We start from the raw sequence: 27,223 nt of genomic DNA on the forward strand, positions 1-27,223 counted from the left end.
AATTGGGAAATAGATCATTCTGGTTCCCTATTCACTGTGGTACCTTCTCAGGTGACCAGTAGTTAGTTGTTGGTTTGAATTAAGTGAATGAATGAACAGATGAGTAAACTTCCAATCTGAAATTTGGGCAGAGTGAGTATGAGGATGAGGGGAGCACACCATTGCCTTTTGAACAGCCTGTTCCTAAAACATTTATTGAACGCTTAACTATGTCCCTATCTCTCTTCTAGACACTGAGAGAGTAATAATCAACAGGAATAGTGGAGCTTGTATTGTAGTTCTGGGGAGACAAACAAGTGGACAAGAAAATTTAGCTGTGAAGTAAGACAACAAAGATAAGGATAGTGTGGTCGAGAGAGTAGAGGTGAGGATGTGGCATAGCTTTTGACTGGAGTGGTTGGGGAAGGCTTCTCAGAAGAGGTAGCATTTGAACTGGTACTTAAATGATAAGACAACCCTTCAGGATTTGGGGAACGGCCCAAAGTAGGAGGGGAAGGAGCAGTATGTGCAAAGCACCTGAGATGGGTCTGAGGATAAGGAATAAGGCCAGTGTGGCTGAGGTGATGCCAGGGAGGTCTGAGCAAGTGGCAGGAGCCAGGGTCCTGTTGGATCTGGTAAGGAAATTGGGTTTTACTCCAAGTGTAATGAAAATCCACGGGAAGATTTTAAATGGTGAAGTGACAGGATTTGATTTGTAATTGAGAGGGATCATTCAGGCTGTATGTGTCTTCATCAGCCCTGGTGTTCTTTGTCACCCCTTGTTTTCCCAGCATGTAGTTTGGAAGGCAGTGGTGGGCTCTGCGCCCCTCAGCATGTAGAAGGGGAGGGACTGCAGGGCAGCTGCATTGGGTGAGGGGGGCGGGGGGAATTGGATGAAATTTGTCAAAAGGTGCAAAGTTTTATAGTTATGACTAAGTACTAGGGATGTAATGTACCTGGTAAATATAATTAATACTACTGTATGTTACATATGAAAGTTGCCAAGAGAGTAAATTCTAAGAGTTCTCATCACAAAGAAAAAAGATATTTTTCCATTTATTTGATTTTGTGTCTAAATGAGGTTGATGGATGTTCACTAAACTTAATGTGGTAATTATTTCATGGTGTAAGTAAAATCATTATGCTGTACACCTTAAAACCTACACAGCTATGTCAATTATATCAATAAAACCAAGAGAAAACAATTTTTTTAACAAAAATAAAACGAGAAAAGGCAGCACATGGGATACCAGGAATCTCAGGAGGCTCCTCTAAGCCCTTCTCACCATGTGGCTTCAAGCGAGGCCTCAGCCCTCTAGCGCTCTGGTTACACATCTGCAGAATGGGACAATTCATAGCTACCTTCCAGTTGAGAAGGCTCCTGAAGACCTAGTAATGTTTGGAAAGCTCTTTAAACACATGGTCTTCCCTGGTGGTTCAGATGGTAAAGAATCCACCTGCAATGCAAGAGACCCAGGTTCGATCCTTGGGTCAGGATGATCCCCGGGAGAAGGAAATGGCAACCCACTCCTGTATTCCTGCCTGGAGAATTCTATGGACAGAGGAGCCAGGTAGACTACAGTCCATTTTTAGAATGGTGCTGAAGACCTGGTAATATTTGGAAGGTTCTTTAAACTCTATGGACTATAAAAATGTGTGAATAGTTTCTAATGTTATTTTAAAAATAGACCTTTTCTAATATTGAGACAAAGGACAGATTTTTTTTTTTTTCTTAAACTATTCTAGAATGAACCTGTGGAAGCTCTTCTTTATTTAGTGGATCCGAAAAGGCAGGGAGAATGATTTTTTCTTGGATTCATTGTGCAAAGCTTGGGTCAAAGGAAAAGGCAGCAACGTTGCTGTGTGGCCCTGGGAAAAACAGCTAAGTTCTGGAGCCTCAGTTTCTTCGTCTATAAAATGGACACTGTACCTTCTGTCTCTGGGCGATTGTGAGTATTAGGTGGGACTGTGTGTATAAAGTGGGGGAAATCTGACACAGGATATACGGGCACTTGGTGAGAGTTAGTCTGTGTCTCCACCCCTCCAGATGGTCTACAGTCTCCATTGCCCAGCGTTTATCTTCAACTCATATGTTTAAAAAGAGTCTTGGGACTTCCTTGGCGGTCCAGTGGTCAAGACTCTGTGCTTTCACAGCTCTGGGCCTGTGTTCCATCCCTGGTCCGGGAACTAAGATCCTGCACGCTGTGTGGTACCGCCTGAAAAATAAAAAAGAGTGGCTCTAGTGAAGCTGCTTGTTCCTTCTGTAATGGCCGTGGATACTGGGTGTGTAGTGCTAGTGCAGGAATACCTTTTGGGTACGGCTCTAAGAGAGTTGGGAGAAGAGGAGCAAATGAACCCATGGCTTCCTGTTTTCTAATTTTCTAAGTTGAAGGCCAGCATTGAGAAGGCGAGCTCTAGAATAACATTTGCAGTATTTCCATCAATAAATACGAGGTTCCTTGGGGAATTTAGGCCCAGTTAGGAGCATTTCTGCTTTCACCCTGCAGTACTTGAGACAGTTTCTCAGTGGGAGCTTTAATTCTGTGGCCGGTTGTGGGGGGACCAGAGAGGCCTCAGGAGCTCCTTCAGCCTACACTTCAGTGCTCTGTTGCTGGGCACTTCACCTTCAGCTAGACATTGCTGTTACTGTTGTCACTGCTCACTGAGAGAACTACAGAACTTATTTAAAAGGCCCGGCCTGTGAAAGAGCTTCTGTGCTGGTGAGGAAGAAACCACATCTTGGTAACTGTAATACATTGCGCTGAAGCGAGGAGGGGAGGGAGTGTGCTGGGTGGAGCTAAGTCCAGGCCGCCGGCCCTACTTGCATGAGTGATGGCATGCTCGGTCTGCCCCACCGCACCCTTGGCGTTCAGAAGATACCCATACTGAGCTGTCAGCCCTGCTGTACTCGTCACTGAACTAGGTCTTGTTGGACAAGCGCTGCCTCACTTGACCTTCACAACAACCTAAGATGTAGGTGTCGTTAGCCTTGCAGAGTTTCAGAAATTAACTAGTTTTAAATCTTTGTATGTGGCCAAGGAAAGGAGGGCTGGAGAAGTGAAACAGTTAAACAGACCCCAGTTGGTTAAATGGCCTGCCCAAGGTCACGACTAGTATGCGGCTGCCTCAGATTTTGACTGCAGGCTTATTTGACTGCAGAACTCAGGGTTTTTACCCTTTGGTCAAACTGTTTTCCTAGAGGACTCCCCTGAGTATAGCAAGTAGAAACTGGATCTCTGGAGAGTAGGCTAGATGGAGGGGACACAGTTCGGTTGGCTCCATGTCCTGTTGGGATGTGGAGATGTTTGAGGCCATGGTTGCCTTCTGCCCCAAATACCAGCAGAGCTTGAGAGGGAGGGCCCAGAGCTGTGGGTCAGCCTCACAGGCTGCCTGTCGAGCTTTCGGAGGAAGCTATTGCCTCAGGATGGGCGGTGGGGGCCAGACCAGGGCTCAGAATTTATATGCAGTTCATGGTGTGCCTGGAGTCTGCTTCAGACACCAGCAAAGGAGAATTAGGCAGATGAATGAGTCTATCAACTGACTTCTTAAAGGAACCCCTACTGCCTTGGACCCCATTTAGAGGCTGTGTCTTGGATAGAATGGCTCCCTGCCCCCTTCCCAAGCCTCTGAAAAGGACTGCATCACTTTTGTGCCTGCCTGTTGCATAGCAACCAAGCTCACTGATTGCCTAGGGACAGGAGGGAGTTGTTATAGCTTGGGAGTCTTAGGAGGGTTGCCAGACATTCTTCTGCCAGGAGTGGGAGACAGTTTTTAGAAGCAGGAGAGATGTGGAGAGATCACCCTTCTTGAGGAAGCAGAGATGTGGAGAGATCACGCTTCTTAAGGAAGGTGCTGACTGACGTGCATTCCTGCATTGCTCACCTAGACAGAGCCTCACCTGAGGCTTCCCTGCCAGGAAGAGCTGGTTGCTAAGAGCTGTGAGGCTAAAAGCCATTGAGGGTTATGGTCAGAGGAACCAGGAGTCTTTCCCTTCCTGAGACCTTGAGGTCATCTTGCTGGTGAAATGGGTGGCCTCACGTGGTGGTGTGTTCCCCACTGCCAGAAAGGGTCTCTCAGGCATTCAGGGGCAGAATGAGTGGATAGATGAGACCTTTTCAATTCTGAGATGTGCTGTCCTGGTGCTTGGGACCTGCTCTGGGGCTGGGAGGGACCAGCTTTGACAGCTGGGAGGGGGCAGAGGGCATGGTCGGAAACAGCAGCTCATGGTTCTTTCTCAACATGTAGGTAGGAGGTATGTGAGAGGCAGCATCTCCTCCCAGGAGAAATGATGAACAGCAGCTTACATTTATTGAATGCCTGCCAGGAACCCAGCTGCCGAGCTCTGTGTTTTCCATATATTTTTTCCTTAAAGAAGACTACGTTTAAAACTCTCTTTCCTTCTCCCAGTTCCTGTTCACAGAGGCAACCACTGATAGTAATTTTGTATTTTCATTCCACACTTTTTTTTTCCCCTCTATGTTTACAAACAATACATTGTTTCTGGGCTTACCAGGTGGTGCTAGTGGTAAAGCCTCCGCCTGTCAGTGCAGGAGATATGAGAGACGTGGGTTCAATTCCTGGGTCAGGAAGATCCCCTGGAGGAGGGCACGGCAACCCACTCCAGTATTCTTTACTGGAGAATCCCATGGACAGCGGAGCCTGGTGGGCTACAGTCCGTAGGGTTGCAAAGAGACAGACGCGAGGGAAGCGACTTAGCACACACATTGTTTCTAATCCTCACAAAATCTCTACTGTTTTACACCAGTTCTACAGAAAAGGAAACAGAGGCTCAGAGAAGTGAAGACTCTGGTCTGAGGTCCCAGAGCTGGGGGAGCTGAGGTTCTGGGCCAGGCCCCTCCAGCTCTAGAGCGGATGCCTTCCCTGTGGCTAGACACGGGCTGCAGTGTTGCTGCAGTGAGACTTGACAGGCCAGAATGGGGCCGGCGACTTCCCTGTCTCTTGGTGAAGCAGCTGCCTTCAGAGACCAGGCTGCTCCAGGATCCCGGCCAGTTTGGACAGCTCAGCCACCTTCTCCTCCGCTTGCTCTGAGCTGTAGCGCCCTCTGACACATGGTTCTCTGAGGCAGCGCTGGTGTGTGGCGTGCTTCAGAGTGTGGACGGAGGTCAGACTGGCCCAGCCAGCCTGCCCCATGCTTTGGCTCTGTGAACAGGCACGGAGGCTCAACACAGCCTCTGCCAGAGACACTCACAACTTGAATTGGAAAGCAAGATGAGGAGCCTGTGTTCAAATCATGGTTCTGCCTTCATCCATCTCATCATCCAGCACTGGTGTCCTGGACTCTGTGTCCTAAACTCTGAGTCTGTCGTGGTGACCAAATGAGACAAGTCTTCTGCCCTTGTAGAGCTTACATTTTAGTGCAGTTTACCTTCTCACCTGTCGGAGTCTGTTTTCTCTTTAAAACAGAAGACACAATGACCTGTGACACTCCCACTTGGCCCAGTTGTTGGGAAGGTGACCTAAGATAACCTTTGTGGTCCTGCCTCACAGTTCTGTTGGTTTTGTTTCATTTTATTTCTTACCTGATTCCCTGGCGGGTCCACTTTGGTTATAGTCCTTCCTTCAGAGTTTGTTCTGTGTCAGTTAAGCACAAGATCAGGAGAGCCTCCCTCGCCCCTGGGAGCCCTGGAGATTCATATCCCAGCCAGCAGAGGAGAGGGCACGGTCAGACCAAGAAGCCAGATTCCACCAGAGACACTGAGCCCCCGTGGAGGACTGAGCCCACCTGGCTGCCGGGCCTGAGCAGAGGTTGGGAGACACTCTGTAAGCATGGTGAGAAGGGCACGGCTCAGCAGGTTCCCAGCCATGTGACCTTGGGCAGGCCACTTGCTGTCACTGAACCTCTGCATCTTCAGGGTATTTAGGGAGGCTGAGCTCTGTCCAGCAAGGGTTAGAAGAGACACTGCCCTGGAGCAGTGGGTCAGCTGTTGCTGTTTACTCCAAAACAGATCTGAGGGCTTTATGGTCACCCTGAGGGGAGACTCCCACCCAAGTGGATGGAGTTTTGTAGCAAGGAAACACTAGAGTGCTTAGAATGGAGAAGACACAGTCATGGTTTTCAGTGATTTGAAGGGCTGAAGCGTGGAGGAGTGACTAAGCTCATTTGATCTGGTTCCAAAGGACAGGGCTAGGAAGTGTGTCGGTGACTGGGCTGGCTGCTTTCACATGGGTGCTCTCCTTCAATAACCCCTGCAGCGTTAGAGGGGTTCAACAAAACCACGCAGCCTTACGCCACTTGTCGGGGACAGAGCTGGGATTTGAGCCCCGGTTTCCGTTGCCTGATAGGAAGGAGGTGGGTTTCAGTTCAGCGTGGGAAGCATTGGTTGGTAACAGCTGTCTAGTAGTGGAATAGGCTTTCTGTAAGCATATGAGCTCCCTAGAATAATCATGTTGAATCCAGGCTCTGTAGAGGTTGCTGAAGAGGTTTTCTGCCTTGAGGCTGCCCTCGACTTCCTAGTTCCTGAGAAAATGGAGGCTGAGGGCTTAGTAGAAGTATCTGTTCTAGATAAGGGCCTGGTACTTACTCATGAGAATTTCACATGGCCTGGGACTTGGACTCCAAGTATGGGGAAAAAATTTTCCCATTTCCTAATTGTTGTGACATCTGAGTGGATGGCCAGTGGATGATCGCTGGAATGACCATGGGGCCAGGTTGAACCAAGCATTATGTTTTACTTTTGGATTGAGAAAACAAAGACAAAACCCCAATAAGTTTTTAATATGCCCAAGTCATCTTCCTTCTTTAAATGATACTACTGATCTAGACTACTTATCCTCCAGGCACAGTGATCAAATGTTGTAAGACTCAGTAATAGCTATTTTTAAGGTAGAATTAATTTCTTACCTTTTTTCCCCCTTATTTATAAAGATACCTATTTAGGAAGCTTGGAAAATACAGAAGTATAAAGAATACCGTAAAAACTACTTATAATTATTCATAATACCCAGAGATAACCCACCCCACCCAGAGATAACTACTGTTAATGTTTTGATAGATTTCCTTGTAAAGTTTCTAAAGTTTTGTAATCAAAATTAAAAATGTTTAATAGTAATGTATTTATAATTTATATTTCTTTAGATTTTCTTCTGATTCTAAAATTTATGTACGGTGTTAAAGGTTCAGATTACCTAAATACAAAAAACTGTCCATAATTTCACCCTCCAGGGATTTTGATGTTATTTGATTTCTTTAATTCATTTGTGTCCAACTCAGTACTTAAAGTTGCCAGGGTTCACTTGGCACTTGGAGGTTTCAGTGTTTAGGCTTAGAGCCAGGCTGCCTTTGAATGCTGGCGTATCTGCAAGACCTTGGGTGAGTTACTGTCCTCCTCCAGCCCTCAAGTTCCTCGTGTGTTAAGTGGGGCCCATATACATTAGGGCTGTTCATGCACATAACCCTTACTGCTGCTACTAGTAATTAGTATTGTTGCCATTGTCTGCTTAGACATTTCAGCTCTGACACCTGTTCAGTTTGGGTTCAGTGGGTACCCTGGTGCTAGGGGCTGTGAGGAGATGTGGATTCAGCGTGGACTGGTGTTTAATGCCCTTCTGGGAATCACCGAGTATTGAATTCCACAGGGTACCTGGCATCAGGCCAGGGAGTCTGGTCGAGGGGTGGTGGTGGTAGGTATTTCTGGATGATCTTCAAGGAGTTATAAGATTTTCTAAATTTTCTAAATTTTTTCCAAGAAACATGTCCTACTTTTTTAAATGGGAGGAAAAACTCTAGTAAAAGCTATTTAATAAATAGCCTTCCGTCTCTCCCAGCGTCAGGGTCTTTTCCAGTGAGTCAGCTCATCACATCAGGTGGCCAAGTATTGGAGCTTCAGCTTCTGCAGTCGACTTTCCAATGAATATTCAAGGTTGATTTCCTTTAGGATTGACTAGCTTGATCTCTTGTCCAAGGGACTCTCCTAAGAGTCTTATCCAGCACCACAATTCGAAAGCATCAGTTCTTCATGGTCTAACTCTCACATCTGTACGTGACTGCTACCCCGATAAAAACTTCAAAAAAGAAAACTGGGTTCGAAGGTGAACCCTTGGCTTGACAGTGCACAGCTAGTAAATGGAGGAGCTGGGCCTTTGAGCTGTATCTAAGTTCTTTTCACGGGGTAAGTAAGCCGCAGGTCTTAATTGAGCCTCCTCGGCCCTGCTGGGTGTCTGGCCTGACCTTCTGCCACCTCCTGCTTGTCTTTTGCCTCTCACCATTCTGAGTGGTTTCTAGCTCCTCCTTGCTTCGCTTGACAATTCTGTATCATCGTACATACTGACTGTCCTCCGAGTGCCTTGCAAACCCTTGTTTATCCTCCACGGCCCTGCTCAGTGCAGGCTTGCCCGGGGAGAGTTCACTGTTCCCTCTGCTGTACTCCTGCCCCTATGTGTGTTTCCTCCTTCCTGCAGGTCACAGTGGGTGCACTGACATGCTGATTGTGGCCAGGCTACATTAAGTGTAGGGACTGTCTTACTCTTCTTGGTATCTGTGTCCTACTGACTGGCACAGGATAGATGCTCAAGTGTGAAAATACAAATGTGCTCATGGGAGGTAGGTAGGTTACATGATAAGCCACTGTCAACCTGTTCTGCTTTGGCCCCCCTTGAGTGCATTATCTACATGGCAGCCACAATGACTTTTTATTTTTTTAAGGCAGATATAATCCTGCTTCAGTGGCTTCCCGTTACTTTTAGGATCAAGTTAAACGTTTAACATGTTGTACTGTAAAGTCCACACATACTTATAAGAAGAGATCAAGGCCTGGCTGCTTGATCAGTAAAGGTGCAGTGAACCCCTTTCATATTCAGACAGTTCATTACTTAGATACAGAATGAGGAGAAGAACAAGCTGAAGGTGCCAGCTCCCTGGGTTCTAGTCGCATACACTGAAAAGGGCCGCACCGGAACGCAAGGAACTGAGCACTGAACCGACGGTCGTGGCGGCCCTGGCACCACTGAACGGCTCTGTATCCTGCAGTTCTAGTCCAAAGAGTCCAGGGCAGAAAGCTCTATACCTCATCAGAATCTGGGAGGCGAGGAGAAACTGTCTCATGACTGCCTCCCAGGGAGGTAAGGAGTCAGGTGGGAGAAGACTTCACAGCTCCTTTAGAAGCCTTCTGTCCTCTGGTGTTCCGAGATGTTTCACCAGGTATCCCACCAAGACGCAGACAAGCTTTAGTTCAGGGTTGCTGGGGGCTTTACTCATAGATCTCCAAGGTCCTTTACAGTACCTGGCTCCACTTTACCTCAGCTCTATTTTCTGCCATTTCCACTGCCCTTTGCTCACTTTGCTCCAGCCAAGCTGGCTTTCTCTTTTTTCAACCACCAAGTGCTTCCCTGCCAAGGGGAATTTGCACCTGCTGTTCTCTCTGCCTGCCAGGTTCCCCGAATTCCTTCTCCTAAACCACACTTTGTTTGCTTGACTAGCTCCTAGTCATGTTTCAGTTCTCAGATGAAAGATCACTGTCTTGGAAAAAGCCTTTCCCCCACCTAGATTGGGTTCTCCAGCTTTATGCTGTTAGAGTGTTGTAGCTGCATCACCTTTCTTTCACAGCGCTTGGATCATTGCTTCCATGGTCTCATGAGTGGTATCTGACTTGATATCTGTCTTCTCCACCAAACTGTAAGCTCGCCAGTGGGAGGGACTATGTCTTATCTTGTTTATCTTATTAATCCAAGCACCATAGCACAAAGTCTTGTGCTTGTGCTTAGTCGCTTCAGTCGTGTCTGACTCTTTGCAACGCCATGGACTGTAGCCCACCGGGCTCCTCTGTCCATAGGGATTCTCCAGGCAAGAATATTGGAGTGGGTTGCCATGCCCTTCTTCAGGGAATCTTCCCAACCCAGGGATCAAACCCAGGTCTCCTGCATTGCAGGCGTCATCTTTACTGTTTGAGCCACCAGGGAAGCCCAGCCCAAAGTCTGAGGCTGGATAAATACGTGTTTAATGAATTAGTACTACTTCAGTTTTAATTAGGGAGGTAGTATGGTAGAAAAAGTAATAACTTGTGAATTAAGTGACTTGAGTTCTGCTCCAAACTGCTGGATGTTTTTGTTTGTTTTGCTGTGCCATGCAGTACGTAGGATCTTAATTCCCCAATCAGGGATCAAACTTGCACCTCCTACATTAGAAGTTGAAGTCTTAACTACTGGACTGCCAGGAAATCCCCAAACTGCTATAAACTAGGTATGTGTCACCTGGGACACTCTTCATCTATCAAGTGAATAAAAGATACTTGGTGATCTGGGGTCACCTTGGGTTCTGATAATCTGCTTCCACATGGACCATTTATTGGCCTAGTTCTAGAGGGAAGGGACCCAAAATGAGAATCCAGCTGCCTACTTGACCTCTCCACTTGGGGGTCAGACAGGCAGACTCCCAGGCTCACCCCAAGCCAGCTCTTCCTGTTACCTTCCCGATTTCAGTGTATAACAGCTCAATTTTTCCAGTTATTCAGGCCCAAAACCTCAGTGGTATTATTGACTTTGCTCTCATGCTTTCTTGGCCAGTTTGTGAGCAGATCCTATCGTTGGAATGTCACCTTCTCACTGAAGCCCTTCCTAACTATCCTCCTTTGAATTGCACCTCTCCCCACTTCGCTGGTTCACTCTCCCATTGCTTCTGCTTCCTTCTCTCTTATGATACTTATTAATATATGACTGAGATTTTACTTGTGTCTCTGTCTCTACTTGACTGTCTCCCCTCCTCCCTTAACCTCCCGGAATGTCAGTCCCAAGAGGGCAGGGAGTACTGAAACATTTTATTCATTGTTGTATCCTCAGTGCCTGGAACAGTGCCTGGCACCCATAATCACTCTAACTGGTTGACAGATGGGCAGAATGGGTAAACAGATGGTAAGCTTTGGTGGTAGGAGGGAGGGGAGACAGGGAGAATGACAGTGAAGATAGATGTTTTTCACCAGCGTCAACCCTGCTTATCATTTCTCAAATTTCTGGCTGCTGCTGAGATAATAGGGGTAATATTAAAACCTAGCTTTTTCCTCCTCCTTGTATCTTACTTCTTCAGTGTCCCCCAAAGACAGTTTTGTTCTGGGAAAGTTGCATGATAGGGGGCACCAAAGTGTATACATGGAATTGAAGGGATCAACCTAAGGTTACAGGTTTTAAATTTTTTAAAGTAAGGACACCAAAACAACAGCAAACCAAACCAAAAAGCCCATCAAATCACCCTCTGCTGTCGCCATTATTTCTTTAAAGGACCTTTTTAACATCAAAGATACGGGAGGGGTCAACAAGGGACATGTTTAAGTGTAATAAATTTGACTGAAAAAATAACTTGCTCCGTCGTCTTCATTTATCCCATTTTCCTGGTGGATGTTTGTGTGTGGACAGGCACCAAGTGGGTGGGTTGAGGTGGGGGCCACTGGTGCAGGAGGTAGAATGCTGCAGAGAGCCTGGGGATGCAAACGCCTGTGGTGGCAGCTCCTCGTTGTTTGGCTTTGATGTTTGTAAGTAACGTTTTAAAAATTTGAGTTACCATTTGCATACAACTTTCTAATAGTTTCTGATAGTTTCATGTATACAACATGATTATAGGTATGTGTGTATTGCAAAATGATGACCGTAGTAAGTCTCGTTGACATCCATCGGCATAACTTGATATTTTTAATTGAAAGGGGTCCCCAGCCTCAGAGATCTAATGCCTAATGATCTGAGGTGGAACTGATGTAATAATAATAGAAATAAAGTTCACAATAAATGTAATGCATTTGAGTCATCCCTAAACTATCCTGTGGAAAAATTGTCTTCCACGACCCTGTCTCTGGTGCCAAAAAGGCTGCATTAAGGAAGTGTTTTCAAACTGCCTATATTGACCTGTTACTGGATCATGAAATTAATGGGGTGCAAGTTACTTTCAAAAAAATAATACAGAAAGCTAAATGGAAAAAGCCTGACCCAGAAGGCCACCTATTGTATGATTTTGTTTGTATGAAATATGTGCAATAGACAAATCCGTAGAAACAGCAGATCAGTAACTGCCAGCTGCTGGGACAGGGAGGGTGGAAAGAGGAGCAGCCGCTCGCTTTGGGTGGTGGAGAAGTTCTGGAACGAGACCGTGGTGATGGTTGCACACTGAGTTGCACATTTAACAGTTACAGTGGTAAATCTTACGTGTGCATGTGTACTTTACCACGTTGAAGATAATTAGAGAATAAAAATTATCAGTATACATTGCACATGGCAGGTGTGAAACTTTTGAGTTACACACGCTGTCAAGTACCTGCTGCTGGATCACACCATAAAGTGTATTTTGTGTGTGCCTGCGTGTTTTTAGTCAAAACTGGAAAGTCCTCTCTGCAAGGGTCCTTTTAGCCCAGAACATCTTGTGGCCAGTATTTGGATGTTGCTAGGATACTACAGCGGACTTTGAAGGACTTCTTCCTTCCCTGATGACTCTCCACGAATGGCATTTGATGTGGAGCAAATCATTCATTCTCTCTGTTTGGCTTTTGCATCTGTAGCCAGTGTTTTTTATTTAAAACCGAACATGATCTTGTTTGACCCCGAGGAGGGCTCAGCATCCTTTTCACTTCACCATCCATATTTTCCTAACTTCACTGACCCATGTACCTCACGCGTACAACAGCTACTCTGACACCACCACGCTGTTTCCATGTCTGTCGTATCCCACCAACCTCTGGTCTGGAGGGAGAGCATTGTGGTGTTCTAGAGTCCAGTGTGGTACAACTAAGCTCTCTTCAGGAGTTTGTAGCAAACAGCGTACAGGTGTGCAGAGATAATGACCCTACCCCACCCCACCCCAATCGACAGGCTGCCAGTTGCCTCCTAGCAACAGCCTGGTGTGTTTACCACAAAGAATTTTGTTCGCGGGCCTTGAAGTTTGGAAACCACTCAGAGACAGTTTTTGGCATCTAGGAACATGTTCATTGTTAAATGACAGGATTATTCTCCCTATTTAATAATTATTTTAAAATAGTTTGACCAGGCAGGGAGCTAGTCATCAATGACGTGTTCTGAATCTGGCTTGCTTTCTGTGACACTATACTGGGTTGCATTTGATGTGTGCACAATGGCATGTCTGTGAACGAAGGGCGAAGGCTGTGGCTGCTCCAGAAAGACCTGAACCCTGGGGGTCTTCTTCCTTGATGCAGATAAATCTGTTGTGACGTTGCTATGCTTTCCCCTAGGCCTTTGGGGAATTACTGGGTTTAGCTGAGAGCCCGCTTGCTGGGGAAGAGTATTTATAGACTCTCTGAGCTATAGAGAACGCACTCTAGAGAGCATCTAGTCCAGTGGTTCCAAGACCCAGCTGTGTCAGAGTAACCTTCACTCTTACTGGTGCTTAGGTTCCGCCTCCGATGACTCTGATTGAGCGGTCTGGGAGCCCGTAGGGTCTCGGCACCATGTCTGTGAAATCTCCCAGGTGATTTTGAGGCATCCAGAATAATCTGCTTCTCCCATTTTATAGAAATGGAAAAAAGAAGGCACAGAAAGTCTGGGCTTTTTATCCAAGGGGACATTGTGACCCCACTCTGAGGCCAGATCTCTGGATTCCCACCCCTCGAGTGTTCCTTCTTGGTCCCCACCGCCTCCTGTCACCTGGGGGATCGCACTGTCCACCAGACCACACACAGGGAAGTGACCCACGGGGTGGGCACTCTGAGCTTGGTACCTTCCCCAAATGTTGGGTTTCAGAATTGAGGTTCAGGGACAGAAGTATAATGGTACTAGGGAACTTTGGTTTTTTTCTACACCGTCTGAAAACAGTATCACCTTGATACAAATTTGGGGAATTATAGGAGAAAATAATTTTCCATCTTAACCCAAACAGTTTTTTATAATGTTCATTGCCTTTATATATTTAGAATTATTTCTTGAGGATAGAGTCTCAGGTACAGAATTATTGGGTCAAACGTATAGATGAGCCCATGGGCATCTTATTGACAAACTACTTTATGAGAAGATTGAATTATCAATAGTTTGCTTGCAAGCAGTCTATAAGAGTATTTCTTTGGTTCTGATTTAATTAAAAACTAATGCTGGCTACATTCTTTCTAATTATAAGAAGTATTATAAAATGAGTCTTTTGTGGAAAACTTGGAAAATACAGAAAAACCAAGAAGGAAATTTAGGCCGTTATATCTAGCACATGGATTTAACTGTTCTTGATGCCTTATTTAAAAGATTTTTTTTTGTCATGACTTTTTACACATAAGGAAATATAGAAAATAGTACAAAGAATACCCATATACCTACCGTCCAGAGTCAAAAGTTACCAACATTTTGCCTTATTTGCTTTCTTTACTTCTCCCAAAAGTGTCTTTGGTTTCTTTCTCTTTCCACATCAAAATCTAAAAAAAAAAAAAAAAATTGCACTGTATTGACGTGGCTTTTGTAGTCTCTCTTAACCTAGAACAGTCCCTCCCAACTCCTGCCCACCCCCACACACGCACCCCGCTTTCCTCTATGACATTGACTTCGGGAGGAGACCAGGCCAGTTTCTTGTAGACTGTCCACACTCTGGGTGTAGTCTTCGGTTCAGTTGAATATTTGTTGGCAGGGGCTCTTCCCAGGTGGTGCCGTCTGAGCGGAAGGCACATGCGTGAGGCGGTCTTGCTGTTGCTGACGCTCTTTGGCCTCTGGTTAAGGTGGTGGTGACCAGGTCCCTGTAGCGTGAAGGTACGTTTTTTCCCCCCTTTTCCTTAGTAATGATAAATTCCTGTAAGTTAACTTGCTGAAACAAAGGGTTTGCACATTTTAAAAAACTAGCATGCTTTTGATTGTTGTCCAGATGCACCTCACTGATCTTGCTGTGTATGCTCTACTACAGTAAACATGCTTTTTCTGCATTGATTTGTCTTGTCCATTTTTCCCCCTGATTACAAAAGGAGCTCACATGTGTAGCATTTGGAAATACTTAGCCTAGAACATAAAAGTGCCCATAATTCTAATCTCTACAGATAATTGCTGTGAACAGTCTAAGCAGATCTTACCAGTTTTTTTTTTTTTTCTGAGCATATTTACATTTGTTAATTACTATTATTATACAGAAATGGGCCCATACCATAGTACTATTTTGCCAGTTATTTTCATCTCATGTCATGGAATTTTTTTTTCTGCAAATAAAGGTAGATCTACTTCCTTCCTTTTTAAAATTATGGTAAAATACATATAAAATTTGACATTTTCAAGTGTCCAGTGGCATTAACTACATCCACAATGTTGTAAGACCACCACCATCACCTTGTTCTTTTTAAACAGCTGTAGAATGGCTCTCCTTCATGGGTAGACAAAATTTATTCAGTCAGTGCCCTATTTTTGTACAATTAGGTTGTTCTTTTAGAAACAGTGATGTAGAGAATGTTCCTGCCAGTCTCTGTGCTCTTTTAAATGAGTATTTTTATGAGATAGCTTCCTGGAAGAAGAAGAAAAGTTAGTCATAAGATAGAAACATTTCACATTTTAATAGGTAGTGCCTAATTGTCTTTCACAAATGTTCAGCCTGTTTACAATCTAACCAAAAGCATCTGAGACTGGTAAATTATTAATTTGTCTTAACTGTTTGCTGTTACAAGGTAACCAAACTTGCTCTGTATTCAACCTTGTTCAATAAGGAAGAACTGGTTGGTAAAGTTTAAAAAAAAAAAAAAAAAGAAGTCCTTTGGTTTAATTAACCAATGTTTATGTAACACCTCCTGTGTTTCAGACCTGGTGTTCAGTCATATGGGGAATTTTATTATGAAGACACAGAGACAGTCTGTCCCTTAGTGGATCTTACAGAGTAGTGGAGACAGATAGCGTCTCACAAATGAATGTTAGAAAGTAGTAAATGGGCATGTATGAGAGGAGGCTCTGCTTGAACTGAGCATTCAAGAAGTTTCCCTAAGAAAGTGAAGTTAGTTTGGAACTTGAAGGATGAATGGGAATTACCTACATGAAGGGCAGATTGGGAAGGGATGGACAGAGCTTTCTAAGCAGAAGAAACAACATGTGCAAAGGCCCAGTGGCAGAGCCCTTTAGGCTTTGTACTCGGTAAGGAGGTTCAGTGTGTTTAGTGCCCTGGAGGAGAGCAAATTCTGAGTTCTCAGAGACCAAATCGATGAGGTCTCACTGCCAGGACCCCATAAGTAGAAGGGATTTCAGAAGGATGGGAGACTTTCCAAGGCAAATTCTAACAAATTGCAAGTTGTCTGAAGGAGAGACATGTACCTATAGACCTCAGCTTAGATTTTCAGAATGTCTTGGCCAGAGTTGGAAGGAGGGCAAATAACTAAGGAGAAATACTAAGACAGCTGGAGTACTGAGACAGACAGAAGAGGGTCAGGAATGTCAAAGGTCCACATGAGCTAAGGCTTCTGAAAAATGCTGATCAACCAAAAGCTGTTTGCAGTAAGCAAAATAAGAGGCATGCCTCTTCCACCAGAATCCAGAAAAGGAGCACAACCTTATCTAATTTTGTGTCTGTCTCCTCCATGAAGGAAAAGAATATAATGAGCACATATTCTATGAACACACTCTGTGCCAAGCACTTAGATTGTTTCATTTAATGTTAATGCCAACATTTATCTCCCATTTTCTTTACGGGGAAGCTAAAGCTTGGTGAGGCTGAGTAACTTATCCAGAGTCACAGCAGGTTGGTGCTGCTGGATTGGGCGGTCTGACTATAGGTCTTCTATCTGAACCATCACACCAGGCTGCCTTCAAATGGGAAAGGATAGGTTCTGTGGGGCAAGAGGGCAGCAGAATCCAGGGGAATTGGCTCATCTTAAACAGGCCGGTGCTTGCCTCCTGGATTCAGTGCTTATCACGTGTCGGACTTGTGACTTAACCTCTTTGACCTTCAGTTTCCACATCTGTAAGACAGGAATAACAATCATCTTGCACAAAATCAGAGACAGAAAATGCCTCGTGGCATAGAGCAGGTACCAAATAAGTAATGACTGTTTTTTTTTTTTTTTCATTTATTTTGATATTTATTTTTTTATTTACTTGGCTGTGTTGAGTCTTTGCTGCTGCACATGGGATCTTTGATCATCCTTGCAAGGGAGATCTTGTTCCCTGACCAGGGATCAAACCCAGGTCTCCTTCATTGGGAGCTAGGAGTCTTAGCCACTGGACTGCCAGGAATGTCCCTGTTCTTATTTTTATTCCAAGATCACCCATAGCCTGGTGTTCATTTTACATGTGAGAGATACGTGGTCTGTGAATGAATGATACATGGTGTCTTTGCCCTTGAGGTCAGCCTCTTCAGAGTTACACGTGACACTTCATACACTTCAAACCTCTCAGCTCAGCTCTGAAGCAGGGAGCACGGCTGAGGTTTCACCCTTTGAAAAGCTAAGGCCTGGAGGAACAGAGTGAATTGCTTACAATCTTACAGCCAAGCTAATAACATCCTTTTACTTTTTTGTTGCAGTCAGTAGATTAGTAAAACAGTGAGTGTAAGTGTTGATTTCGGTAGGACAATTGACAGGTCAGTCAGGCTGTCCCTAACCACGAAACATAAGTGATGGCTTAGTGACATTTCAGTCAGGTGGTGGTTATTATTGTGGGTTGAAGACCTGGGGAGTGTCACTAAATAGGTTGGCCTGACCAAACATCCACCCTGGGGAGCCTGACCTGGAATGGGTCACAACTGCACTGAGATTGAATGAACAGCCTGAGAGTTGTGCCTACTGGGTGTGGCTGACGTCCACTGGGAAGGCCTGCCTATCAGACCTGGGGTGACTGACCCGAACTCCTGTAGACCACAAGGTGCTGGAGGTGGACAGAAACCGGTGCTGAAATTAAGTCAAGGTTAAGATATATTTATAACACACCAAACAGGAATCTGGGTTATTGTGACAAGGGGCACAAAGCTTGTGACCTCCCTGTAAACAAACACCCAACACGTGTCCCCCTGTACCTCCATGTGGCTGCTGACAGGACCTGTGGGACAAGGCTCAGTATCGCTTAGAAAGCTCCAGTGATTGGTTGCCACCTAGAGCCTGTCCGGTCCATGCATGGGTGGGCCCTGAGAGGTTAAAGACTTTGAACCTCCCTTTTCAAGGAAAAGAAGAAAAATAGATTCCAACTGTATGGTATTCTGCAAAAGGCAAAACTGTGGAGGCAATTAAAAGGTCAGTGGTTGCTAGGAATTTGGGGGCAGAAGGGAGATGAATGCACAGTACAAAGATTTTATGAGCAGTGAAAATACTTGGTATGACAACATAGTGGTGGATATAAGTACTTAGTGTGACAGTGTAATGGCGGATGGACGTCTCGTATTTTTGTCCAGATGCACAGAATGTACAACACTGTTCACTTCATTAAAGTGGACCCTCAGATGAACTGGGGCCTTGATGTGTTATACGGTTCATCCTTGGTTAAAAAGGAAAAACCTTAAAATGACTTAGGATAGACGTTTTGTCAAAACTTTTGTTTCACTGTTATATACATATATGTATTATATATGTTTGTGTATTTGTTGGACAGTGATATAAAATGTACTTTTAGATCAAAAAAGTTTGCAGGCTACTGTAGTTAAATTGTACGGCCAAATAAGGGCACAGATTAACCTCAAGGGGAAAAAAAAAAAGATCAAGGTAGAGCTCTGCACAGAAAACGAAGTCAGTAGTACAGTGTGGCTTGAGTGGTCAGTTAGGAGGATGTCCACTGAGGTGTTAGGAGGTAGGAAGTGACGTGTGTGTCAGCAGTGAGGTTGGCTGTCACCATCGTAACAAAGGAGGTGACTGTCCATTTGCCCTCAGCACAGGGCATGGTCGGGCTGTTGCAGAACCATGTAAAGGAAGAGTTGAAGCACTCAGGGCTACCTTTGGCCTAGCAAGGAGGAGATTCAGACAATATGATAGATCCCGTCTTTACATAGCTGAGGAGGACCCCACCCTCAGCTGAGTTGCTGATCTGGGTTGAGCTTTGGGTTTATGTTGTCGTTGGCCATGTCGTACGGCTTGGGGGATCTCAGTCCCCCAACTAGGAATTGAACTGGGGCCCACACAGTGAAAACCCCAAAGTCCTAACTGCTAAGATATTCCCAGGATTACATATTTTTAACAATCTCAGGAGATTCTCTTGGATCTGAGGCCTGGGAAGCAATGTCCTGAGGAAGAGAGGTTGGGTTTATTTCATATGGTCTGAGAGGGCAGACCCCCAACTGAAAAAGTAGATTGTGCAAGGAAACGAGTTTGGCTGAATATTTTGGGAGAATATTTTGAAAATTTTCAACAATGGATTGGTGGTTGTGTGGGATGATGAATTCCTGGTGTTGGAAAGGGTCCAGATTTTAAAATGTATAGATATCTTTTTCGGAGAAGGCAGTGGCACCCCACTCCAGTACTCTTGTCTGGAAAATCCCATGGACGGAGGAGCCTGGTCGGCTGCAGTGCATGGGGTCACTGAGGGTCGGACACAACTGAGCGACTTCACTTTCACTTTTCACTTTCATGCATTGGAGAAGGAAATGGCAACCCGCTCCAGTGTTCTTGCCTGGAGAATCCCAGGGACGGGGGAGCCTGGTGGGCTGCCATCTATGGTGTCACACAGAGTCAGACACGACTGAAGCGACTTAGCAGCAGATATCTTTTTAGAAGAAATGACTTAATAAACAGGCTTCCTAAAAACTTTTTCCATCCTTATTAATATATAAACCTGAAAAAATTCCGCTCCCCAGCCACACTGGGCGCACCTCAGTCACGTGTGGTTGGCGGCTACCATGTTTGACCGTGAGGATCTAGGACGTGTCCCTCAGAGCAGAAGGTCCTCTTGGGCAGCTGGCAGTTGGGAGCAGACGTTTGCACGTGGTTGGTAAGCAGAGCATATCATGATTAAGGACGGAGCATGTAGGTGATTCAGTTGTTATTAACAGTGTAGAGTTGATCCCCATTTTAGGGGCAGATCTTCGGGGGAGGGCCTGGGGCATTAGCGAAAAGTGGGTCAGACAGGCTGGATTGGGTCCTCGTGGCTGCTCTGTGGCCTCGGTCACTCCCCAAGGGCCTCAGTCGCCTCACTGGAAACAGGCTCGTTATCGGCGCCACTTCACCGGGTGGCCGTGAGGACTCAACGGACATGATGTGCGTGGAGTGCTTAGCACGGGGCTCATCTCACTAATACTCCTTTTTTTTAATCCCAAAGTTATATTCTACATGAACATACTGTTTTGTCCTTTTTTTCCAATTGGCATTATTACCTGCCCCTGTGGGGTCCCACATTCCTCCTTGGCACAGACTGCTGAAAGTCCTTTGGGACTTCTCTGGCTGTCCAGTGGTCAGGACTCCATGCTTCCCCTGCAGGGGACATGGTTTGCTCCATGGTCAGGGGACCAAGATCCCACATGATGTACTGCCCACACCACCACCACCCCCTCCCCGCTGCCCAAAAAAAGCCCTTTGATTGGCGGGTTCTTCACCCAATAGAAGAAGGGCAGGGAGTAGAGTCCCTGGTGGATTTTGAGCTGGAGGGCAAGTGGACCTGAAGTCTGCATTGGGAGGTCCCTCCTGCTGTGCTGGGTGGGAGGTGCTGTTTCCTAATGGGGTCTGCTCTCCTCACTGGGTGACCTGAACAGGGAGTGGCCGCTACGCAGGCGTAGTGGTTCAGATGCTGAGGTCAGCAGGGTTTCTTACAGAGGGTGCCTTACAGAAGGGCACCCGGGGCGGTGGCCTGAGCCTTGCCTTTTCCTTGCCCAAGGTGTGAGCTGCTAGACCCGGAGCCCTGCTCTTCCTTCCCTCCGTCACTTCATTGGGTTCATTTATTCCCTTGGTCACAGTGCACCCTGTGAAGTGTGTCATCCGGTTTAAAATGAACTAACAGACCTGAGAACTCAACAGTCATTCATCTGCTGCTGCATTAGTAAGTTGTTTCTCCCAAATTTGGAGGATTAAAACAACAGTAAACATTTCTCACTCCTAGTTCCTGTGGGCCGGGAATTTGGGAGCGTCTTGGCCGGGTTATTCTGGCTCTGACTCACTCAATAAATTGCAGTCCGGATTGCTGGCCAAGCCCCTGGTTATCTGCTGCTTGTGCTTTGGCTGCAGCGCTTCACCTGCTTACATATGGTGTGCTTACCTGCCTAGCAAGGTCATGCTGGGTTTTGGCAGGTGGTCTAGTTCCTCTCTAGGTGGGCCTCTCTCAGGACTGCCTAAATGTTTTCATTGCAGTGGTGTCTTGCCCTAGAGCAATCAAAGAGAGCCAGGTGGAAGTTATCCTTTTTATGGCCAGGTCTCAGAGGCCCCGTAGCATCATTGTGCCACATTCTGGCCAGCTGTAAGTCTGCGCGTCCCAGGGTTAGCCACCACCCTTTCAAGGGAGGAGGAGACATCCGAAGCTCATGTGCAGGTTTTCCTCACTAATTTTTCCATCACTTCAGCTGTTTTTCAATCTCTAATGTGCCAGGTAGTCCAGATAGAGATAAATAAGACAAATAAAGTCCCTCAAGGGACCTACAGAGCAGGTAGGACAGCAGGTACAATTTGGGTGGTGCTTTAGAGCTCAATGAGAGCCTCCACACACGTTCTCGTCTGCCTTCCCAGTGGAAGCTGTGTGATCACTACAGCTGCTTGTGCCCTCATGGCCCATCTCTTCTGGCCCTCAGATGATGGAGGGTTTTCTCAGGTGGCTAGAACTCGACTTTGTGACTATAAATAGCCACTGTGACTGTAAATCCCTTGCACTTTCTCCTACCACAGGCTGTGTTCCTGGTGGCTGCTATATCATTCCTGTGCTCACGTGAGGAAACTGAGGCTGCAGTCACCGAACAGCTCTTGACACTATAATTCCATGCTTTTTTTCACCATTCTGCGCCGTCCCTTGGGGTGCAGCGCCCTAAATACTCTGCTGACAGTCGCTGTTGTCTTTCTTGCAGAAAGCCCTGGGTGCACGGCAGTACCATGTGGCCTCAGTCCTGTGCCAACGGGCCAAGGTGGCCATGAGCCACTTTGAACCCAACGAGTACATCCGCTATGACCTGCTCGAGAAGAACATTAACATTGCCCGCAAACGGTAAGGCTGCAGGGTGAGCTGTGGAGACCGTTAGAGGGGTTGGTGTTTCTGGTGTTTCCTGCCCCTCAGACAGTGTAGGAGGTGCTTGGCAGAGGAAGATGGTGGCAGGATCTAGGCGTTGAAGGCATAATGGTCCCTGCTGCGGAAGGGTGTTTCAGATCACTGGTGGGCCTTCTGCCCTCTCTGCCAAGGAGAAGCCTGGAGATGTGGGCCCTAGAGATCTCAGGCCTTCTTTGGTGCTGTGGCTTGAACGTCCCAGCTACTCTTTCCAGAACAGACAACTGGCCATGGGCCATTCCTCTGGGATCTGCCAGGTCCAGGAACTTCAGAATTACTATATTTCCTCTTTGGTCCATCAGCCCGGGAGAGAGCTCAACCTTGAGACTCAGAAGGAAGCTCAGATGGGCACTAGAGCATCCCTCTTTTCTGGACCGCTCTTTGCCCATGTGGTGAAGTGGCAGCCATCTTGCTCTGCTGTTCCGAGTGCCAGGTTCTGGGCTGGATGCTGGCTCAGGAGAGGGGTGGATGAGATCCCACAAGAGGAGGGATGGAGGCTGGCCCTGCATATCAAGCAGCACTGCTCCTGGAGCTTGAGCCACTGCAGACAGAGCTGCACGTCTGTCGGGTGACATGGCCCTGGCAGTGCGAGAGAACCAATATGAGCACACGCAGAAGCCCCGCTTAGAGCTGACAAGCGGGCTTAGGTGGACAGGGCCACACAGTGAGGGGGTGACTGGACCTCACCCAGTGCTCTGGCCACTGCGCCACATGTGCTCCCCGTTGCCACTTTGCTTCTGCCTTACTGGTATCCTCACCTCAGTTTTAAGGGTCAGGGACTATCTTAGTCTTTATCTCCAACAGCCTCCAGCATAGCATCACCTAAGTACAATAAGGACCTCTTATTGTCCATCAAGGGTGTTCATCTGATTCAGGTGGTATGAACTTTACTACTCAAAATGTGGCTCGTGGATCAGCAGCGTCGGTATCAGCAAGCAGCCCTGGGGGCTTGTTAGACACAGAGAACCTCAGGCCCCGCCCCAGACCGACTGAATCAAAATCTGCAGTTTTCACAGGTGCCCCAGGTGACTGAGTGGACACCAGACTGTGAGGAGTGCTGGCCACTTTCCTGGTTGCAGCCAGGGTTAAAACCACTGTCCTCATCACTCTGCGACCTTGTACAAATACTTTTTCCCCAGAAAACACTATTTTATTTATTCTTAGAGCTCTCAGATCACAGCTCAGTGGGAAAAGAATGGATTTTCCTTTAGTCTGCAAAAACACCTCCCCCTGCTTGGGAGAAGTAACACAGAAGCTTGCTTTCACATAACTTGACAAAAGAGTCTTTACCATTTTGTCTTTGCTTCAAAAAATTAATCAAAAAACTTTGATTTAAATTTTGGTTTAAAATTTTTTTGGTTTTGGTTTAAATTTTTTTGGTTTTAATTTTTATCAGCAAAATTAACTCTCCCCTTAAAATTTTTCCTCTGCCTTTTTATTCCAGCCCTGCACCAACCAGAAAAGTCCAATCAATAACTTTGGGCATTTTCCAGATTAGTACAGACTAGGGATGTTCCATTTTCATTGTTGTTATAGAGAAGTGGTTCTCACTGAGGGTGGGGGTGAGGGGTTGATTTTTGTCCCCCAGGGAAATTTAGCAATGTCTGGAGACATTGTAGGTTGTCTTAATCCAGGGTTGTTGGGGGCCAGCGTGAGGTACTCCGCCTGTGGCAAAGGTCATGAGGAAGGAGGCTCGACATACGCAAAGGCAGGATCGAGCCTCAGGAGTCCCCCTGGAAATTCTCGAGCATCTACCCCCATAACCAGAGCCTGCCTACTTTACTACTTTGTGCTCTCACCTACACCTCTGACTTTACGGGGGGCTGTCCCCCACCACCTCTTTCGGAGAAGGAGTTAACTTAGAGCTCCAGTTAATAATAATTCCTGGGCGTGACAGGAGTGTTTCAACTTACAAACTCCTCTGAAGGTTCTCTAGCCTCCCTGACAGGCTTGTCCGGCCACATGTGATTGCTCACAGCCTCCCAACCCTGAGAGGCACGAGACACTTTAAACCTTCTAAAAACAGGTTCTTTAGAGAAGTTAGAAAACTATTAGTATAAGTATAATGGGCTGATTAGAAATTGTATTGGTGAAGGGTTTTTCATTTGTTGAGCCAATGTTTACTGCTAAGTCTTCATATCCCCTGCCCTTACACACATTAATGAATATATAGAAGAAATAAGTATTAACCTTTGATATAAATCACTTTAGACCTTAGGCCAAGTAAATTCTTTCCTTAACTAAAACCCACTACACCCTCACCCTATAGGAATGTAACTTTATTTGAGTGACGTCTGTTTTAAGAATAATCACCCTTGGAGAAAAAAGTGTTCTGGTTGACTGCCCACTGTCACAAGGAGAGGGTCATAAATTGTCAGCAGGCCCCCCTGGCCAGAAGATGATGTAACACCCCTAAGACCTCTGTATACATTTGTATGAAGCACCTGACTTTAATAAAAGTCAGGACTGCTGACCCTGTGTGACTTTTGTATAACATCTCAGTGTATAAAAACAGACTCTGGAAAATAAAGAATTGGGATCAGTTCCTTGAAATACTGGTCTCCCCATGTCACTCTCTCTCACTCTGGCTGAGTCTCAATCTGGAGCGCGGAACCCACCAAGCTTACTGATTTTGCCTGGGCTTCTAAGATCCAATTGGGGAGGCCTCAGTGTCTCCTCTCCTTCGGGAGAACGGAAGGACGCCTGCGGCCTACGTAAGTGGTGCAAGCTTCTTGTGTTGAAGTTTTATTGGTCTCCCGCGTAAACCAAGCTACTCAGCCTCTTTTCTCCACTGAATTTTCCTGCTGAGCTATCCTCATTCTATTATTCTTTATATCTTTGATGAATATTTAAATAGCCGCCAAAGCCGTCTCCCCTTCGAATACCCTGGATCAGCCGGGGCTGGACCCCGGCACAGGGTGGGGTGGTGGTTGACTGTTACCTAGTGGGTAGAGGCCAAGAATATGGTCAGATACCCTGCAGTATGGAAGACAGCCCCCGCAATAAAGAATCATCTGGCCCAAACTGTCAGTGGTGGCACAGTTGAGAGACCCTTCCATGGAAAAAAGAAGGCAGAAGTGGAGCCATTCTAGGAAGATGCTGAAGGATTAGGATAGATGTGAGGGTGTTTTGGAGGGCCAGGGGGCCTGCATGGGGGCAACTCCTCCACCCTGTGACAGAGGAGCCTGATTCTGTTCCTGGGAACCGAGTCTCCGTCCCTCAGTGAAGCGGGGTGACAGATGGGCATTGAGGATCCATTTTGCCGCCCTCACTTAATCCCCACAGAAATGTGATGATGAACTCGTCCTTAGCTTTTTTATACAGCTTCAGGCATTTGCTGTCAAGGTCTTTGGTTTGAAAGCCCATGTGCTATTTTTCATCGCCCCTGGGACCCAGGAAGAGGGGCTCTGCTCCGCGCGGTGAGTCACTGCCTGCTCACCAGCCAGGGAGACGCTCCACTAAAGGGGGCAGGCTGTACTCCAGGCCAGGCCTATTTTTATTCAAGTTCTCATGACAGCAGAGCTGAGAGGCTTTCAGAATTGCCAGTTGCTCTGCTGTTGCCCACAAAACCAGCAGCCTAGGGAGCTCTTGCTCTCAAGGCGTGAAGTCAACTTGGGGGTGAAGGGTTGGAACCCAGGCCAGCAGAAGGGCCTGTCTTTGCTTCCCCGCAGAGTCGTAATTGGTAACAGCAGTAGCAGTGATGATAGGAATGGAGCACTGGCTACAGGCCGGGCTGGACCCTGAGTTTCCAGGTGTTATTGAGAAGACAGTGAACGGCCACAGTGGCTCCTTGCCTTCCAGCTCGTCCACTCGCTACCTCATGACCAGGGTCAAGGTTCTTTACCTCACTGGGCCTCAGCTTGCTCCTCTGTGTGGTGAGAATAAAGTGACTTCTGTACATCCAAGTATAGACGTATATAGACCAGCACTGCCCTGAGCACTAAAAGCGCCAGGACAAAACTATGACAGAAAGCAGATGAGTGGCTACCGAGGGATGGGGGCAGGAGGGAGGGATTATAAAGGGAAAAGAGGAGACTTTTGGGTGGCGGGTGTGTGCGTTGTCTCGACATGGTGACGATCTCATGGGTATATTCATATGTCAGAATTGATCAGTTGTGTGCTTTAAATATGTGCAGTCTGTTCCACACCAGTTATACGTCAGTGAGGCTGTTTAAAAAACGTGTGCTGTATAAACACTGTTATCTGTTTCCAGTACCAGCCCTGGACTTTAGAGATGGACTGGTGAGCTCCCTGGCTTATCTGGTTACACATTGGGTTTAGTAATAGGGTCAGGTCTAAACCCAGAGCCTCTGACTCTGAGTCCAATTGTGTGTGTGTGTGTGTGTGTGGTTTGTTGGGTATGAGTGGAACTCTGCCCTTTTGAGGAGGCCTTGGGTTTGGCTTTCCAGTGGTCATGTATGGATGTGAGAGTTGGACTGTGAAGAAGGCTGAGCGCCGAAGAATTGATGCTTTTGAACTGTGGTGTTGGAGAAGGCTCTTGAGAGTCCCGTGGACTGCAAGGAGATCCAACCAGTCCATTCTAAAGGAGATCAGCCCTGGGATTTCTTTGGAAGGAACGATGCGGGGGCTGAAACTCCAGTACCTTGGCCACCTCATGCGAAGAGTTGACTCATTGGAAAAGACTCTGATGCTGGGAGGGATTGGGGGCAGGAGGGGAAGGGGACGACAGAGGATGAGATGGCTGGATGGCATCACTGACTCGATGGACAGGAGTCTGAGTGAACTCCGGTAGTTGGTGATGGACAGGGAGGCCTGGCGTGCTGTGATTCATGGGGTCACAAAGAGTCGGACACGACTGAGCGACTGAACTGAACCAGGTTTGGCTTAAGCTTTGCGAGTGGCGGAAGGCAGGGTGTGAGGCATAGACGGACTATGCTGAGAGGGGGTAGGGGTGGTGAGAGGTGGCCCCCACAGAGGGAGCTCAGTGTGTGGCATGGAGGCTGTAACGAGAAGGCAGCTGCACCTCCCCAGGGGCCCTGACGGGAAGGGAGGGGTGGGCCCCACAGGGAAACAGGGTCTAGGAACAGGGTCTCGTGAGGCTGGCGTCAGTTTCCGTTCTGAGAGCTGGCAGCCTCACCCGTCTTAGTGGGGTGAGAGCAAGCAAGGCTGATGGGGAAGGCTTTTGCATAATAGGGTGATGAGGCCTCCAGCACCTAAGGTAGAGGGTTGTGGGTGCAGGGCG

General features: G+C 46.8%; 1 protein-coding gene and 1 pseudogene across 1 annotated transcript in view; both read left to right on the forward strand.

Annotated features, from left to right (window-relative positions):
* The window catches only part of ACO2 (aconitase 2), a 49,171-nt gene that overhangs the window by 3,605 nt on the left and 18,343 nt on the right, over positions 1 to 27,223 (forward strand). The window contains exon 2 of the mRNA XM_061418654.1: positions 21,827 to 21,963. Coding sequence (XP_061274638.1) covers positions 21,827 to 21,963 — 137 coding nt within the window. The remainder of the gene's footprint in view (positions 1 to 21,826; positions 21,964 to 27,223) is intronic.
* Positions 17,747 to 17,863, forward strand: LOC133249011 (small nucleolar RNA SNORA11; annotated as a pseudogene).

The sequence above is a fragment of the Bos javanicus genome, chromosome 5 (genome assembly GCF_032452875.1).
Source record: "Bos javanicus breed banteng chromosome 5, ARS-OSU_banteng_1.0, whole genome shotgun sequence".
NCBI classification, from domain to species: Eukaryota; Metazoa; Chordata; class Mammalia; order Artiodactyla; family Bovidae; genus Bos; species Bos javanicus.